This window comes from Vidua macroura, chromosome Z (genome assembly GCF_024509145.1).
Source record: "Vidua macroura isolate BioBank_ID:100142 chromosome Z, ASM2450914v1, whole genome shotgun sequence".
NCBI lineage: Eukaryota > Metazoa > Chordata > Aves > Passeriformes > Viduidae > Vidua > Vidua macroura.
In genome coordinates this window covers 27,629,399-27,646,993 of record NC_071611.1, presented here as the reverse complement: position 1 = coordinate 27,646,993, position 17,595 = coordinate 27,629,399, and the positions used below count along the sequence as shown (strand labels likewise).

Sequence of the window (17,595 nt, the reverse complement as noted above, 5' to 3'; positions counted from 1 at the left end):
ACCTGCTCCGCAATTAATTCTTGGAGCGCCTTTAATTTTTCCACCGGGTGGGGCCACTGGTCCACCCACACTGGCGTGTCTGATTTCCAGTTCAAAGGTGGGGTGGTGCGCTCTGCAGTGGCCCATACTAAAAATCCCAGTTAGGGTCAGGGATGTCTAGTTTGGCTTCCCACTGGGACAAAACATCCCTGCCTAGCAGCATGATGTTAGATGGGACTACAAAGGGTCTGATGGTTGCCAATTGACCCTGGGGTCCCTCTATGCTTACCAGATTTTTGCTCCTTTGAGAATTGACAGCTCCTCCCACTCCAGAGATTGTGCCACAAGGGGACATCAACTCCCAGTCACGGGACCACTTTGCCTGCGGGAGGATGGTGATGTCCACTCCAGTGTCTGCCATCATCATCAGGGAGATGGATTTTCCCTGGGAAGAAATTATAGACTTAATTAATGGTCTTTCTCTATACACATTCTGTGTAAAAAAGACATGTGGATTGTCGTTGTTGTCATCAGAGTCTTGTGTGTCCAGGATATAAAGTAAAGCAAAAGGTGACCACTTTCACAACGAAAATGGGGGGTCAGTGTAGGTCACAGAAACCGTGATCTCATTACCTGGTTCCACACAGACTACCCCAGGGATGATTGTCAGTTTGTCAGGGGTATTCAGACTGTCTCCAAGGAGGAGGACGGTTGTTGATTACTGGCTGTAGGGTGGTGGAAGGAACCCTGCAGGAACACACGCCAAATCTTCATCCGGGAAAAGGATATGGATGGAGCTGGTGAGGACTAGGCGGAGACCTTGGTCTACTTGATAGGTCCGATGGAAGAGGCGGAGCCCGTCCTCGTGGCTGTGCCAGTCCATAGAAATGTACCGGGTGGGCAGTGGTGCTCCTGGATAGTAGGAAGACTGGGACGCTGCGATGGGCCACTTGCTGTCCTCGCACGGCCCCTTGTTGCGCTCCGCTGCCCGTTTCCCAGCCGGTGTTGCTGATGGTGATATGGGTTCCAATAGGCAGATCTTGGAAACTGGATGTTAGTATGGAACGGGTGTTCCGGTTGTCAGTGTGGACAGTTTGCTTGTATATGTCCCAACTGGCCACAGTTGAAGCACCTGGTATTGTTAAGAGTGATCATGGTTTCTCCTACACCTTTGCTTACGGCCAGTGCTACTGTGTGCTCCATGGATACAGCTTTTGAGCATGCCTCAACCATTTGAGTGATGGTAGGTTCAGGATCCTGAGGTAATGCCTGAAGCACCTTCTTAGTTTCAAAGTTAGCATTGGACATGGCCATTTTTCAGAGAAGCTCATCTCTTGCTTCAGTATTATCAATCTGCCTGTCTATTGCCTCCCTCAGTCTGTCTATGAATTTTATAAATGTCTCTTCTGGGCCTTGTACAACAGATGCAAAGTTCTGGAGCGGGGTAGTCCCATCAGGGATCTTAAGGAGTGTGGCCTTGCCAGCATCTCTGATCTCATCCAACAAATCGTTTGGAAGTAATATTTGGTCCTCAGGCCGATTAAACTCCCCCTCCAGTGAGGGCTTCAAGTCCCTCAGTCCTTTCTCCCAACACTTCCATGAGATCATATTTTGTAAGAAGTGGCTTTAACAGTTTTTTCCAATGGATCTCCCATAAGAAGAGTTCCGTGGGAGAGAGAAGTGCCTTTGCAATGCATCTCAAATCATGTTGCACTAATGTATGGCCCAAGAACGTGAGGTCTAACACGTTCTTAAAAAATGGTGAGTTGCATTCATAGTTCTTAGCAGCTTTCCGCAATTCCTTAACCTCTACATATGGCAACTGCTCCCACTTGGGTTCTTTCCCTCTTTTCAAAATCACAGGTGCCGCGAACGCTCCCAGGTCCCTGGCAAGATCCAGGTCCCCATCCTGGATGGCCTCTTCCCTGATCTGGGCTCAGCCCCCCCACCCCGACGTGGTGGTAGGCTGGGGGTCATCACTGTCCTCATCCTCATCTGAGGATGAAGCAAGACGGGCTAGGGCGTGGAGCCTCTCCTTGATCGGCAGGTCTCAGTGATGGGAAACCCGGCAGGCCAGGTTCCGGCTTCCGGCCAGGCCTACTTCCGGTTCCTGTGGTGTGGGAACCAGAAGTGGCAGGAGAGGGGGCGTGGCCTGACCCACCCACCGGGGCGTAGCTTTCCTGTAGTCCTGTCCCACCCACAAGGGGCCCACGCAGGGGTGTGGTCAGGGAGGCAGGAGGGGAGGGTCCCAATGACACGGAAGTCGATGCGATGGCAAGGGAGGGACCCGACATGGGGCAGCACCTGACGATGAAGGGAGTGGCGATGTAGTGGCGGGAACCTGAAGGAGTGATGAAGGAGGGAAAGCGCCATTTTGAGGGGTCTGACAATCGGCCCTGTGGCCGTCGCCATTTTGTGTAGCTGACTCCTCATTAAAGCTATCATTGCAACTGGGATTAGAACTGGGATCGGGGGTTCCTGAAGCGAGGGAGTGGGTAGAGCTCATGCTGCGGTGGCCAGTCCCAGTACAAGAGAGGGACAGAGTGGGACGGGAAGCAGCAGGGAGACGGCAGCAACACTGTGCCTCTTTGCGGCAGGATCTGTCTCCCGACCCACCCTTAGGGGAAGTGGGAATAGGACGGGGAGGGAGGAATGAGGGGTAGGAACTGGGGACCCAACTCTCCCCTTTTGATTTAACTAAATTAAAAATGGAATCATAAACAGGAAAATAATGCCCCTCTTTAAAGTTCCCAGCAACTTGTAAATCATAAATATATCTCCCAACTTTTCCCCAGAACATATGAAGCATCTTCCTTAGTGACATTGGGAAAATGCTCAAAAATAAAGTTAACAAAGGATTTTAACTCCCTTTTCTTAAAAGAAATGTTCCCCACAACAAGGGTGGATTTAACTTGGGAGTAGAACTCCTGTCTCGCTGGGGAAAGGCGATTGCCTGTATTTCCCACAGCAATTAAAATCCCAACCAAAGCAAAGGGAAAAATAAAACACAGACGAAAGGAAGGGAGCCTTGGAAGGGTGGTGGAGTCCAGCTGGTCCTGTAGGGTCCAAAGCTTCCCTCGAAGCTGCAGGTTTGGACTTCTACAGGCTGTCGACAGGGTCAGGAAGCAGAGGTCTTCTTAGATAGAAGCACAACTGTTCCCGGAATTGGCTCCGAATGACGCTTAAAGTCCTGAAAATCTGGGTCACAGATCTGGAAGGTTTGAGGAGACATTTGCACTGGCCAGGGAAGTGGTCAGTGTGTTTGGGCGCCAATTGTAAAGCGCCTGCAGATCTGGTCCAGCAGGGTGGCCCACAGCTGGCTAATCCACAGGTGCCCAGATAGTTATGGATAGCTCCACTGGAGAAACAGGAGGATGCTCAGGCTGCTGTATTCCATGAGGGTTTTATTGTAGGAGAGGCAGAGGGCGAGGGATGTGGGAGAGGTGCAGGGAGACAACCACTCGGAAGGGAAGCAGACTCTGAGAGCCCCGAGGGAAGGCGGGGCTAGGGTATATAACAGTGGAGGGGTAGGAGTGGTCGGGGTACAAATGAACCAATAGGGGAAAGGCTAAGGGGAGGAACAAGGATGGGGTGACATACACAGAACCAATGGAGAGAGGGAAAAGGAGTGGCTTTACAGAAAGAACCAATAGGGGTAACAAGAACAATGAACTTTCTGGAACAGGGGAGTAGACCAACTGTTGACTGACATAGATCAGGGAGGGCATAACATCTGATGGATAAGTTCACTTATACTTGTGTAACCTTCCAGGGCAGCCCAGGGGCCCCTCCCCCCCCCCCCCCCCCCCACACACATATATATATATATATATCTATGTAAAGGTAAGTTGAACAAACCTATTCATATTGTGATAATATTCTACCTATTCATTCTTGTTGAAGCAGGTATATCTAGAATTTTTTTCCCTGGCTACCACTCTGCTACAACAATTACTGAAAAAAAATATATTTTTAGAACTGCTAGGGACAACTGACAACAATAAGTTAAATATAAGTTAAGTTAGTACATTAGTTAAAAGAATAATTAATTACTCATGGAATTTCTGAAGCAGTTCTCTGCTTATAACTTGTTTTCACCTGATTTGAAGGTTAGAGAATGGACCTAGTTGAATTTAACTGTGCAGTAAAAAAGAAAATATATTGTTCCATATGTTGTTCAGTCTCCTCTAATTAGCAACCTCACTTTTTTTGCATTAATATTTAGCAATTCAAATTGTGTTTTAGTCTAATAGATACAAAAAATTGTTTGTAATTCTCTTTCCCGGTCCAAATGAATCATAAATCAAATGTCTAAACTCTGTTAAATAGAGGACCTTTCCACAAAAACTGGTGAAATCATGTCCTGTGCAGACCTAAAGCCATCTGCTGCTATCAGTTACTCCATCAACTCAAACAGTAGTTGCCTGCACAACAGATCTGAAGCTTCTAACATGAAAAATCCGGTCCTAGAGATTGGAAGTGAGGTGTCCTAAATGACAGGCTATTTCTGACTTAATATTTTGCTTCAATTATTAGTTTGTAAATTGAAGTATATAAATTTACATTATATAAATATAAATATAGTCTAAGGTATATATATTTTTCTTCTTTAAAGAAGAAAAAATATTTGCAAAACATTTAATCTTGACGGTGATGCAATGTGTTATAGCAACAAGCTGTCATTATTTATGCTCCCTTTATAGCTGAAATGGTAATACCTAGATAATAAATGGTCCTTGATATTTTTGCCCTGTTATATGGAGGCGCTGTAGAACTGATAAGAAGAATCCCAAACTTTAAGTTACAGCTCTAAATAAAAAACAAATCTTGAACTTTGCATAGGAAAGAATAACAGAAACATGTTAAGTATAAAAAGATGCTTTTATATTTATGAGACAATTTCACTGAAGATAACAGAACAAGCCCTGGACAGTGTTTTTCCTCTCACTGTTGACCTGTCTATAGAAGATAAAGTTCTTCAACCTATGCATGATTGAGGCAGGTTGCTCCCAAGATTGTAAATGGCAGTTCCTACGTGTAGTGGAGTTATAGTTCTCTCCATTGGGTAGTATAATTTTGCCTTAATACAAGGAAGTGTCACATGTGAGGGAAATACAGAATTGTATAGATTAGGATTAAGTTGCGTTTACAAATCAAAGCCTTCCCATCTTGAGGAGAGATTAGTAGAATTGCAGGGAAGGCAATAAAAAATTGTTACTATTACTTGTTTTTATTTCCACTTTGTTTTGATACATCTGTTTGTTTTCTTTTTTTTTTTTTTTCCTTTCCTTTAGTATAAGTAGAAAAGCAGCCATAAGCAGGGAAAGCTGCTGGAAAGCTGTTGCTTGCCAAGATATCCATGCAGATAATAGAAAAACATTAAAGTGCAAGAAGCACTTGATTCTTTAGTTGCTCTGCACACTCTGCATGTTTGAAATGCAGGGTTGGAGCAGTTCTCCAGAGCAGGTACTCACATTGCAGACAAATAGGCATGAATGAATGTCCCACAGAAATGCAGCATGTCAGCCTGAAACATCTGCCAGTTTTGTTGAATTAATGTGAAAAAGGAAATCAATGGTTTTTTTATTGACTTAATTGAGGGCAGTTGTGACTATATGTTGACACTTCAGAGGTACCTGAGCTAATTCAGCTACTGGAAGCACTGTAGCATGAAATGCAGTGTGAGATTATTTACTCTGCTTCTTGGCAGTTTGAGTCCCAGTTCTGTGCCTCTGGTTTTGTTTCGCATAGCACAGACCTCACAGGCTGCTGTGAGTCAACACAAGCCAAACACTATTTTGTTACCTGTTTCTATTGTTATGGAAACATTCCCCTCAAAAAAGGGTAAATGAGATAAAAACTACAAGCAACAAATACTTAAATACTTCTTTTTGACATTCTGGTCTGTTCAGCTCCTCACAAAGATTATTCCTTTAAGCATGCGCCTCCAGCTGGGGAAAGTGCTGTGTAAATTAGAACAAACAGTGAATCTTGAGAGGTATGTCATGGAAAATGAAAAGAGTTTCTAAACAGATTAAAATTAATGAAGAGCCAGATGCCAGCGAAGGCAATACGATCAAAAATAATTTTAATTTCTACAAAAGGACATTCATGTATCTGGGGAATATATATGAAGAGATGTAAAGTCCTCGTAAAATCCTGATGGTCTCTGTTTAGAAAGTTTAGTGCATACATCATCTTCATGTACAGACAAACTAGTAATTTTTTTGTCATGAATAATAGGAAAAACTCTTCAAAGCTGAAGCTGACTTTCTTTAATACTTCACAGGGTATTAAATTATAACATGGCAATAAGTAAACCCATTTCCGCAGGGTTTCTGTGGCAACTTCCATTTTGTCACTAAGTCTGAGGCCCTGTTCTAGGTGGTTTCCTCTAGAGTCTGCTTGATAATCCCTGTTTCATTAATGTTAGTGTTAGTTGCTTCCTTGCACAGATGAGCAGGATGGGCTGCAATTTAACTAAAGTGGAGGGTCACTAACAGGATCAATTTATAATTTAGAGTATAAAATGCTTTCACAACTGTGCAACAAAATTCTGTACAGGTAGGGATGGTTTGGGGTTTTTTTCAATACCTGTTGACTTTCTTTTGGCTGTTCAATTGCATTTAGTAAGTTAGTTAGGTATCTCATTAATAAGAACTCTGCTACAAAATATTCAGCAGCGTCCTAATGTTAGTCACTGTGCCAGGAAATATACAGAATAACTTTAAGGAAGAAAATTTGCAGTTCTTTTCGGTCTACATCCAAGAATGCTGTTCCATACATTTGCACTTGCTCAGATTTTTGAGTACTCGAAAATATAGTATATCACCTCTGAATGCTTAAAATAGCCTTATTTTTCTCCTGACTGTAATGGACCAGAAATCCCTATGAAACTTGATGTTTGAGTGAAAAACCTTCAGCTCACGGAAATTAATTATTTCAGAAGGATTTTTCTGAGCTCTAAGTCCACAGTTGGCTGTTCGTGAGTTTGTGCTTGTGTTGCTGTATCCAAGACTGCCATCTCCTGGTCGCGCTTGCTGCAGAAGCAGAGACTTGGGAACAGCACCGAGGCTTGCTATGGGAGTGCAGTAGATGAAGGAAACCCTTTGGACCTCTGCTCTAGTGTGCTCTAATAGGACAGGATCCAAATGCTTAATTCATATTTTGTCTGTTTCCATTAGGAGAAGCTATTGTTTTCGGAGGCAGTGTTTCTTTGCCTCAGCTCTCTTTATTTACTGGGGCAGGTTTTTTGTTCTTAATTCCAAACTTCTTTCCAGATTTTTCTGTATCCAGAATCTCTTATTATTTCTTAGGTTATTCTACCAGGGATTTTTTTTCTCCCATTTTTTTGCTTTTTTTTTTTTTCCTTTGTACTACCAACTTGAAACCTTCTCCTTTGATTCTTGCTTTTTTCTTGTCTGATTATTACTAATCGCATTTCATCTCCTCCATCCCTGCTCAGTGACTGCCATCTCTCAGGCTACAAGTGCTACCTCTTTTTCTCACTTTGACATTTGCTGGTTTTTACTATTACACCTGTTAGACACATGAGTATTTAATTGCTTTGGTATGCATTATGAATAGAAGTTTTGTCACACTCTTCAGCTTCATATAGGTAAGTGAATGACAAGATCCAGTCCTTGAGTATTGACCTATCCTCCAATATAACAATGTGTAAGATGTTATCTCTCAGGAAACAAGAATGAGCTGCTCTAAGGATGTGCCTCCATCCTTTTATTCCTTTGATAGCAGGCTTAGATTTACAGTTTTTTCCCTCCTCTTTCTAGTCGTTTGTCTCTGCCCTGGCCATTTACCAAAACTGCCCCTCAGTTGTTTCAGTCCAACTTGTGTTCCCATGGTCTTCGTGTGGAACAGCCTGAGCTTCAAGAATTCCTGCAGCTCCTCCTGACTGCCATTGCCTGCCCTTGCTTCACTTCTCCAGCTTGCATCCCTTTTGTTCTGAGAGAAATGACTACAACAGTGATCACTGACTTCACTCCATAACCTGGAATAAGATTGTGTTCCATGCCAGCTTTACTCCGTACAAGAAAGGGAAGAGGAAGGAAGAAGAAAGAGCAGAGGCTTTACTGAAGAAGGGCTAAGGAACCCAGGAACAGGAAAAAGGATGAATTAGGATATTTGAAATGAGGCGTGGTACTTCTTCCTCCTCCCCCTCCTTTCAATCCCCATGTATTATGTATATAACCTATTGAGTGTACTTTTCCACCTAAGTCCTGTCAATTTCCTCCAATTCAAATTGAAGTTCAGCAGTGTGAAGCTGCATTCTATCATTACATCATTTGGTTCCAGAGGGTCAGAAAACAGAGGACTTATTCCATAAATTTATACAGGTTAGGAAACATGTTAGAAAGAATCTGCAAAGATTTTGTTATCTGCATAAAATGCACATCTAGGTGACTCCCTGTGTGTTTGTTTGGCCATGTAAAGGAATAAGCACCCACTTAGATAGGGATTTTTAGTCAAAATAATTCAGTAATTCATCAGTTGTTTCTATCATATCAACTTCCTAGAGCTGACTGCATATAAGAAGAGCTTAGGTGGATTGAATGAAAGATGCATTGGTGCAGGTGCCATACATGCAGACTGGCCACCTCCCTTAAAAATTTTTGTGTGGTGTAATTTGTAGTTTTGATTTGCTACAGAAAAAGAATTTTTTCAAATAATCGCTCTCTGAGAAGAAAAATTGTCTTCATTTATGAGGCTGGTGAGGCAGATATCATTTGGAGTGTTACCCTGAAATAATTAAAGAGCATCTAGCTACGAAAAATTTCAAAATACTGAATAGAGGCTGCCTCCAGAGTGTTGTAACATTATGGTTATAGTAGATAACAGCAGCTGTTTTTCTTTTGTTTTGTTATATTATACTGGTTTAAATAGGATTATTTTTTTGCATTATATTTTGTATGACAAGATAAAGCAAATAGAATCAGTATGAGAACTGTTTTTCTCCTAGAAAGAGGAAGCATTTTTACCAAAAATAACCAGACTGAGGTTGAATGCATCAGCTTCCAAATTCTGTTTTGATTGGAACAAACAATCCCATGTATATACACTTAAAAAGCAAAAATGAATAATGGTTAGTGTGAAATTGACATGGGTAGCCAAGTTATACGTGTAGATACACCCAGTTTTGCAGTATGTGTATATATATATGACAGGCGTGTATTTTGTAGAGTTTGAATTCTAGGTTACATCCAGGTTATTTTTCCAAGGTATCATTCTAAAAAGACTGAAATATTCTTAACCTTCAATGAACAGAAATTAGCAAAGAACAAGCCCTTTACCTTAAATCCCCCATATGCATCTTCAGTTAGCATAATAGCTATGTAGTGGTTTATTCCAGTTGGCCAAAAGCTTGGCCCAGTTAAAATGAATTGGGAAAGGATTTAATTTTGTATCTGCAAGCAACGGGCAAAAAAAGATCCATGCTTAGGTAGATATTAAAGCCTGCTAGCTACTTGTTCTAGTGGTTTCCATACCTAGGGCATATAACATTGCATTTGAATACTTGCATTTAGTTCCACAGTTACATTCTATGTAGCTAAATACCTGACATTACACTAGCATGAATAGGAAGGAATTGATTCAGTGCTAAGTATCCCTGTAGAATGTTTACTTCTTGTTATTTTTCTTTGTTATACAAGGCATTTTAGTCTGTGAGCCATGCTATGACATACAGTCTTCTTTGCATTTCTAGTTGTAGGTATTTCTTACAATTGTACCTACCATGTAGCAAAAAAGTGAGAGGGAACTACTAATAGCTGGTTATTCTCTGGTGTTAGATCTTCACTTTATATTTTGCAGCTGCATCTTGACATTATATTCCAAAATGAATCCTCATATTCTGATTTCTGATCTGACCTGTATTTCATGGTTTTTTCCCCCCAAGGGTAAAGGCTCTGACCTTTATGTGCAGTATCTGCTTTATCCCCAGTTGAATCACCTTGATTTTCAGACTAACTGCTCCTTAAGTGGTTCATAAGCTGTTTTTCACAACTGCTTACAGATCCTAGCCTTTCATAGTGCAAAAACTCTTCATCACTTAAATAATTTCTTCCATGGATTTATATGGACCTCAAGAAATACAAGAACACATGAACTAACTGTATAATATCTATTCGACATACATGTTGCTTGCAATTTTGACAGTGCAATAATTCTCTACTGAAATTAAAGAACATTACCAGAAACAGTATTTTTGAAGATTTCAACAATATTTCATTTCTTTTCCCTTAAACACTTGTCAAATTAATATAATTCCTTCTTCAGACCTAAGATCAACTTCCTTAAAATGGCTTTCACTGCTAGTGAAGCAAAGGCTCGAAAGCTAAAGGACTTTGTAACTGCTATTATGTTTCTGCCCATGGGGAGGCTTGTGTGTATTTGGCAATTTAGTTTGAATATAATTCTTTTGTTCTGTCTGATCTATGCCATAGGAGAAAAAATGGACATAATGAAGAATTTCTTCATGGAAAGGGTTGTTAAGCATTGGAAAGGACTGTCCAGGGAAGTGGTAGAGTCACCATCCCTGGGGATATTCAAGAAACAACTGGATGTGACACTTCATGCTATGCTGTAGTTAATAAGGCAGTGATTGGTGAAAGACTGCGCTCAATGAGCTTAGAGGAGCCTTCCTACCTAAATGTTTCTGTGATAGAATCAGCTCAGTGTGATCAGATACAGTAAATACTGTCCTATATACCCTTGAGGGTTCTGAAACTTGCCAATGACTACCCCAATACAAGTCACACATTTGTGCAGTCTTCTGGAAATATGAGAATCTGCTTGTACCTTCCTAAGCAGGCTGAAAAAGGGAACTCCAGCCAATAGCAGTATTCTTTACAAAACGTGCTTCATTATCCCATAAAATGGTAGATATGGGGAAAAAATGTACCTATGTTAAAACAAGAATATGGAGTAAACTGCCAGGTGTGCAAAGCCTGGCAGAGACATCAAAGTGGAATACTGATAGGCTACTGTCATAAATAGATGATGCCTGCAAAAGGAAGCGTATTCACAGAGCAAGGCCCAGACTTTAGGATCTGGGCATTGGAATTCATGTCTTCTCATAGACATTGAAATGATGTACAGTCTTCTGGCTTACAGCCTTAACTGGGCAGATAGTCTTTAACACAGCTCACTATATATATGTTTCTGCTACATTGGAATTATGGATATTAAAGGCTGAGATCTAGGAAAATAAATATACAGAATAAAGTTACCAAGATATAATGTACCAGTATAAAAATACCAAGATACAAGATCTACTATCTGCTAAAGATTTGATTTCATCTATATTTCATACAAAATACTCATGTGACAGGCAAACACATTAAGATACATTTAAATATTTATATCTCCAAACATATTGGAGAACACAAATAAACATATATCATCCCTATCTTGTATTTTTTCAGGCAGCAGACTTTACAGGAAAACAAGCACTGAAGCAGATTAAAGAAAAGGGAATCAAACGACAACTGGTATATCTCACCCTGGAAACAGATAACGTTGATCCAGAGGGAAATGAAAGTGTGTGGCACAATGGCAAGGCAAGGACTACAGTTCATGTTGCAAAAAATCAGTCTTAATTCTCCATTAATAGAATCTTTGTGTTTCAAGTGTGAATGCATTAATTTTATTTTACTGGCCCAGAACAATTTGAAGCTGTGATAAACACACTAATCTTCAAGCAAGAAGTGAAGACATACAGAGAATATGTGAAATGCTGTCAAGTCACTGAAACTAGGGTTGGAACAGACTAGTGTATTGTCATCCATTCTCTTCTTCTGCAAGTTCACTGCTGTTCTAAGAAAACACTTTTGCTACTCAAAAGAAATTAAACAACACCAAAGTTTGGGGCTGCACACTTCAACATAGATTATGGGTTGAAATGCTCACTAGCAGTTAAATTGTTATAGATAATAAACATACGCATATGTATTGTATATGTTCCAGTGAAAACTTAATTGAACATAATAAGAACAGGGTATTTTTTAAAAAAGCAAAAACTTCACCGTTTCAGGTGGTGTTACTCTCTGTTGAGAATATTATGAACTGTATGACATACTTGAAACTTGCTTGATGTCTGACATGTATAAACCAAAATGTGAGATGTCTAGTTGTTTGGGTCGTTGGCTGGGGTTTGGTGTGAGGTTTTTTTTGGTTTTTTTTTTTTGTTTTGTTTTGTTTTTTTTTTTTGTTTGTTTTGTTTTTGTTTTGTTTTGTTTTGTTTTGTTGTTGTTGTTTGGTTTTGGTTTTGGGTTTGTTTTTTTTTTTTTTCCAGAAAATCCACTGCATCTTGAAAATAAATACAATTGGTTTTTGTTTTTTCAGGTTATTGGCAATACCACATCTGGATGTTTCAGCTATGGATCTCAGCAGAGTCTAGCTTTCGCATATGTTCCCATGGAACTCAGCAAAGTTGGACAGAAATTGGAAGTTGAACTTTTAGGTAAAAATTATCCAGCAACCATTATACAGGAGCCACTGGTGCTGACTGAACCAACAAGAATGCGCCTTCAGAGAAAGGGTGAAAGTCCCAAAATATAAACACAGATGAGGATACAGCAAATTGTGCAGTAGGAAATAGTGCCATTAATATGCATAAAATTAAGATAATTAAACTACTCACTTTTTCTAGTTACTAAACTCAAGATCTTCATTGCCATATACGAGAAATTCAATGGCATTACTTCCTAATTCCCTGTATGCGCTGTTCACATTAGAGAACTGAACAGAGTTGATGAGCTGCCATGTTCTGCTTCCCAGGAGCACTTGAGAGCAGAAAGTGGCAGGGAATGAGTACATAATTGATTCAGCTTGTTCCCACATTGGCTGGCATATCTGTGTTAATCCATATGAGAAATGTGCTCTTGATTCTGTCCAATAGCAAATTCCTCTCCCTCCCTCACACTCACAGTTCCTCCTTTGCCTACCCTTGAGGTAAAGTAGCTTATGCTGTCTTCTTTACACATGAATATCAAACTTACCATAAAATCATGTCACTAGTTCTACACAGAATGCTTCATAAGGAATTGAAAAACATCCCATTAACCATTAAAATAATAAAGGCATTACTAAAGGTAAACTGAACTCTGGGCATTTTTTCTCTGTGTGTCAGCCTGGCAGAAATTCTCATAGAAGACCAAAATCTAGTTTTTCTCAATGAAACAGTTATAGGAAGCCCATTCTTCACTATTTTACATAAATCATCCAGCATATTACATGTAATATTCTACAACAAACAGTATATTATTGTTCAATTTCTGAACAAAGCTTAAATTACAGATTTACTGTATTAAATCTGAACCACTAGACAGGCACCAAAGATGGTCAGTTTTTTCTTACTGTTAATTATAGATTGAAGCAACAGTATGAGCCATATATTATTACATAGCAATATTAGCAATGAAAAAATATAATTAAATTCACAGCAAATGAGCTTTATTGAGTGTTAAATATTCAGCAACCCAAGTAAGCAGCATTGGAATAGTGTGTATGATGGGAACACACTAAATTACTAAAACATTCATTTGGAATTCAATTATAATCTCAACGATTCTTTTGAATAACAATGTTAAAAGTTCCAACTTAGTAATGCAACTTAAATCCAACTATGTCCTTTCAGCTATAGATAAATGTTTTCAAAGTATGTATGAATCATGTCCAAAATGCACTTTCTTCAAGGGAGTTGGTGCCTCTAAATCTTCAGCAAAGAAGCAAATGTATAAATAGTATATACCAGGAGAAACACAATTTGAGTACTGAACACTCACTCTTGATAAAGTAAGCTGACATTACATTGTGCTGTTTTGAATACCTTTTACAAAGCAGGTCAAAATTAAATATATGAGCTCTGCCAGGTTACATGTTCTACTATCTTGAGTGAAAAAATCCATTCAAAAATTATTCTCTGCTATACCTTTATAAGTGATTCAGTTCTATTTTGCTGAACCATCAAAATGTTATTTTTTTCTAAAGGTAACATTTGTAATGAGGCAATTAACCACTGTGACTCTGTGAGCATTTAAGAAATCTAAAGTACAATACGATGTTATATGGTTTTATTTAGACTATGGAGAAAAAGAACAATCCTTAGAAACATAGTTTTAAATTTCAGTATTTCCTAAGATTATGCAAATTCACTAGACACCACATCCTAGAGTGTAGTGTAACAGTTACTCCAAGACAGATTCATCTATACTTTCCTAATTAGCTTTGCTATGCCAAAAGTGTTCCAACAATGCCTCTATATCCCAGCCTGACAGGTTTGTAACTCCTTTTCTGACTTAGAAGAAAGATTAATATGGCAGCTGGATCAATCTGACTGCAGAAGGGACAGGCTTTATGCAGCCTGAGCAAAGAGTAATGAATAGCAGATATAATTCCCACAGTCAAGTGAACTCAGAACCTGTACCTCTGGCAGCTTGTACTGCATTTCTAGCTGTAGCCTCCAAACCCATAATTTCTACATGTAGCTGACACAAACTTCTCTCATTTTACAGTGTAGTATTATACAAGCCCAGACACTGATTTCTTTGGGCGTTTCTCATGGACATCTCTTGTGACCCAAGTCACACCAAGCTCAAGCCTTGGCCAATTAGTAGAAGCTGTACGAGGAGTGGCTGAGGTCACAACTTCATTGTAAGGGACTCCTCTCTGTGGTGACCAGTGACAAAACCTGAGAGAATGGCCTGAAGCCTAGTTGAGGGAGGTTCAGCTTGGGTGTTATGAAAAGGCTCTTCACCCACAGTGTTTTTAGGCACTGGAGCATGTTCTGCAGGGAAATGGTAATGGCACTAAATTTGTCAGAGTTCAAGGAGTGTTTGGACAATGCTTTCAGGCAGAGAATGATTCTTGGGGTTGTCCTGTGCAAGGCTAGGAGCTGGAGTCAATGAGCCTTGTGGGTCCTTTCCAATTCAGCATGTTTCATGGTTCTAAGTTTAATTTACCTTCAAGATTTAGATAAGCTAACAATGTTTCTGGGTCAAGGCAATATAGTTTCTTTCTTGAAGTCAATTTACAAGACTAAAACAACTTCCGATTCATCACTGACAACATGTAGGGCAAATAAAATATCTTGTTGCTCTCTGTTATTTCTTAAGAATGCCTGTGCTTTCTCTTTAACAATGAATTCAGGAGCAGAGACATTAGAAGTAGTTTTAAGCAAGGATTGCTGAGAATTAGAGGTGCTGTGGCTGTGATAGCACTGTTTGAAAGTGCTTCCTAGTTGACCTGGCTTCTTTTTACTGCTCTGATACCCAAGTCAGCTGACTGAATATTCATCAAAACAGCTCAACATTGCATTCTGCACAGCATGGATAAATGAAACAGTATCAAGACAAAGCTTTACAAATCATGCCCACATACATAAGTTAATCCTTTAAAGTTATTTAAAAATAAAAAAGAGAGAGAGAGAGAGAGAGAGAGAGAGAAGTACGTAAACCTGAAGAAATGAGGTGGAGGAAGTATTCAGCAGCTACTGTAGTTTCCTGTCACTTCTTTTCGTTGCAGATTGAGATATGGTATTGCCTAAACTTGTGCCAAGACACAGCAAGAGGAAGTGAATAAGAGCAAGAATGTTTAAGTATTGAGTTTTAAGAGGGCTTCTAACCAATCAAACAGAAATTCCAGGGTAGAAAGATTGGTAGGAACTTCTTTAGAGTCTTTCTCAACCTTATCATCTAACAGAGGAGACACATCTGCAATGAGGTGGAAAAATGACAGTTATCTAAGAAATGTTCTGAAATACTCAAATCAGGATATGTAAATAGCAGTTTTCTCAGACAGTTTTGTTTACCATTTTCCTATATTTTTCCATCTTTGGAGTTTTTGCACACCAGAGTAGATGTTACTATTACCATTTGAATTTTTGTTCCAAGTTTCCATGTGCTATGGCAAAAAGTCCAGTTCATGCTTTTATGGCACAATAAATCCACACTGTTACTGTAACCTTATGTTACTTATGACTTCTATAATCACTGATGCCAAAACAACATCCAAATTATTCAACCCCAAATTCAGAAAAGACAAACTGAAACATAAGAGACTAAACATAGACCATTTCCTGAATTTATTCTTTTGATGCAAGAGAATACTGAGAGAAATAGGTTTTTTTTCTGATTGGGGTTCCAATTGCCACAACTAATAATAAAATACATAAAAAACAAAAATATTAGAAAATATGACAGGCAGCAACATCCAGACTGTGACTGTGCAGTATCTGCAGTATATATTTAAGACAGTTCAATGTAATGTTTTAACTATGGTCAGGCAACAAGGTTATCCAGTTCTAGTGGAATAGGATAACCAGTATATATAACTCTTGGTGCTTCTCTATAAGGAAATATGAATTCAGCTACATTTGAACACCATGATAACTTTGAAAATATGTAAGGTGAATAGAAATTATGAATTTTGTTTCAAAATTTCTGGTTTCACCAGCACTGTGCAGATTTTCAAAGTACTTATTTTGAGAGAACAAAAAGGGTTTCTGTGGGAATGTGCTAACATTTGGATGAAACTTAACCTGTAATAAGGACATGGAAGAAGTTAGAAAAAGAAACAGTTCAGTGAGACATTTGAGACTGGTCATGGGATCTGAACTAGAAACAAGAGAAAATGGAACCTTGCAGCTTTTAAACAGTATGAATCACATTTCTTGAAAGAAAATACTACTCATATTTACACACCAGTTTGTCAGTGATCCTGGAATTTACTTTGGGGAAAACTGACTTTAGGACAGTTGCTTCGTGTTCCAGTACTGACTGTAGATTGTAGTATATTCTCATTGCAGAAAAAAAGCTGACCACTCATCATAGCTGTTGTTTTCAAACCAGCAGGGAAACCTGTGGAATTTTAAAAAACCCAACCTGGTAGCTTCATAGGCTTATCCACTAGACTTCATTAAAACAAGCAGAAACTTTCTTCCTACAGAGACTTGTCAGGAAATAGTCAGGAGTCCAGTATACTCAGTATTTGGCTTTCTAACCAAGAAAAACAAATTTTAATGTGGACTGTTCTTTTGCCTGCCACCAAATGGTTATATAAACTTGAGAATACACATATTAACCATTCCAGCTAAATGGGAAATTTATGGCTGATCTTCTACTGCATACTGAAATTTATGCGTATTCCATGGATGAACAAAATTGACCAGAGTTGACAGCTATTTCTATCCTTTCACTCTCTTAGATTTTACATCAAGATTATAACTAAGTTGATTGTAATATTGCTTTAGACAATTACATGGTTTGAAGAAACAGTCCCGTTGATATTGCTGCTATTTCTGCTTCTGTGTTACTTCACTTCCTTCCTACATGGTAACAGTCACAAGCACCATCTTACAGCCAGACTTCTGGCTGAAGATCTAGGCTTCTCATCTGAATAGACGAAATGGAGAGAAAAAAAGCACCGGGCTGCTTATGATTTTGCAGGGGGTTGGGGGTTGGAGGGGGAGGGAAGACACATGGGTCTTTCTCTTATGCATGTGTGGGGGCGTGTGTTCGCTAGCAGCTGATGCTGACAGGAGATTTTCTCCAACAGGAATAATCGCCGCCTCGCTCAGCTCAGCTGCATCTTCAATGTGGT

At 39.6% G+C, this 17,595-nt stretch overlaps 1 protein-coding gene across 2 annotated transcripts in view; it reads left to right on the top strand.

The window, feature by feature from the left end:
- The window catches only part of DMGDH (dimethylglycine dehydrogenase), a 47,103-nt gene extending 34,010 nt beyond the window's left edge, over positions 1 to 13,093 (top strand). The window contains exons 15-16 of one of the 2 annotated variants that reach the window (XM_054003309.1): positions 11,421 to 11,555; positions 12,340 to 13,093. In XM_054003309.1, the coding sequence (XP_053859284.1) occupies positions 11,421 to 11,555; positions 12,340 to 12,555 (351 nt within the window). In that variant the 3' untranslated portion in view covers positions 12,556 to 13,093. The remainder of the gene's footprint in view (positions 1 to 11,420; positions 11,556 to 12,339) is intronic. The other variant, XM_054003310.1, reaches the window with a different exon arrangement.
- Positions 13,094 to 17,595: the final 4,502 nt, after the last annotated feature.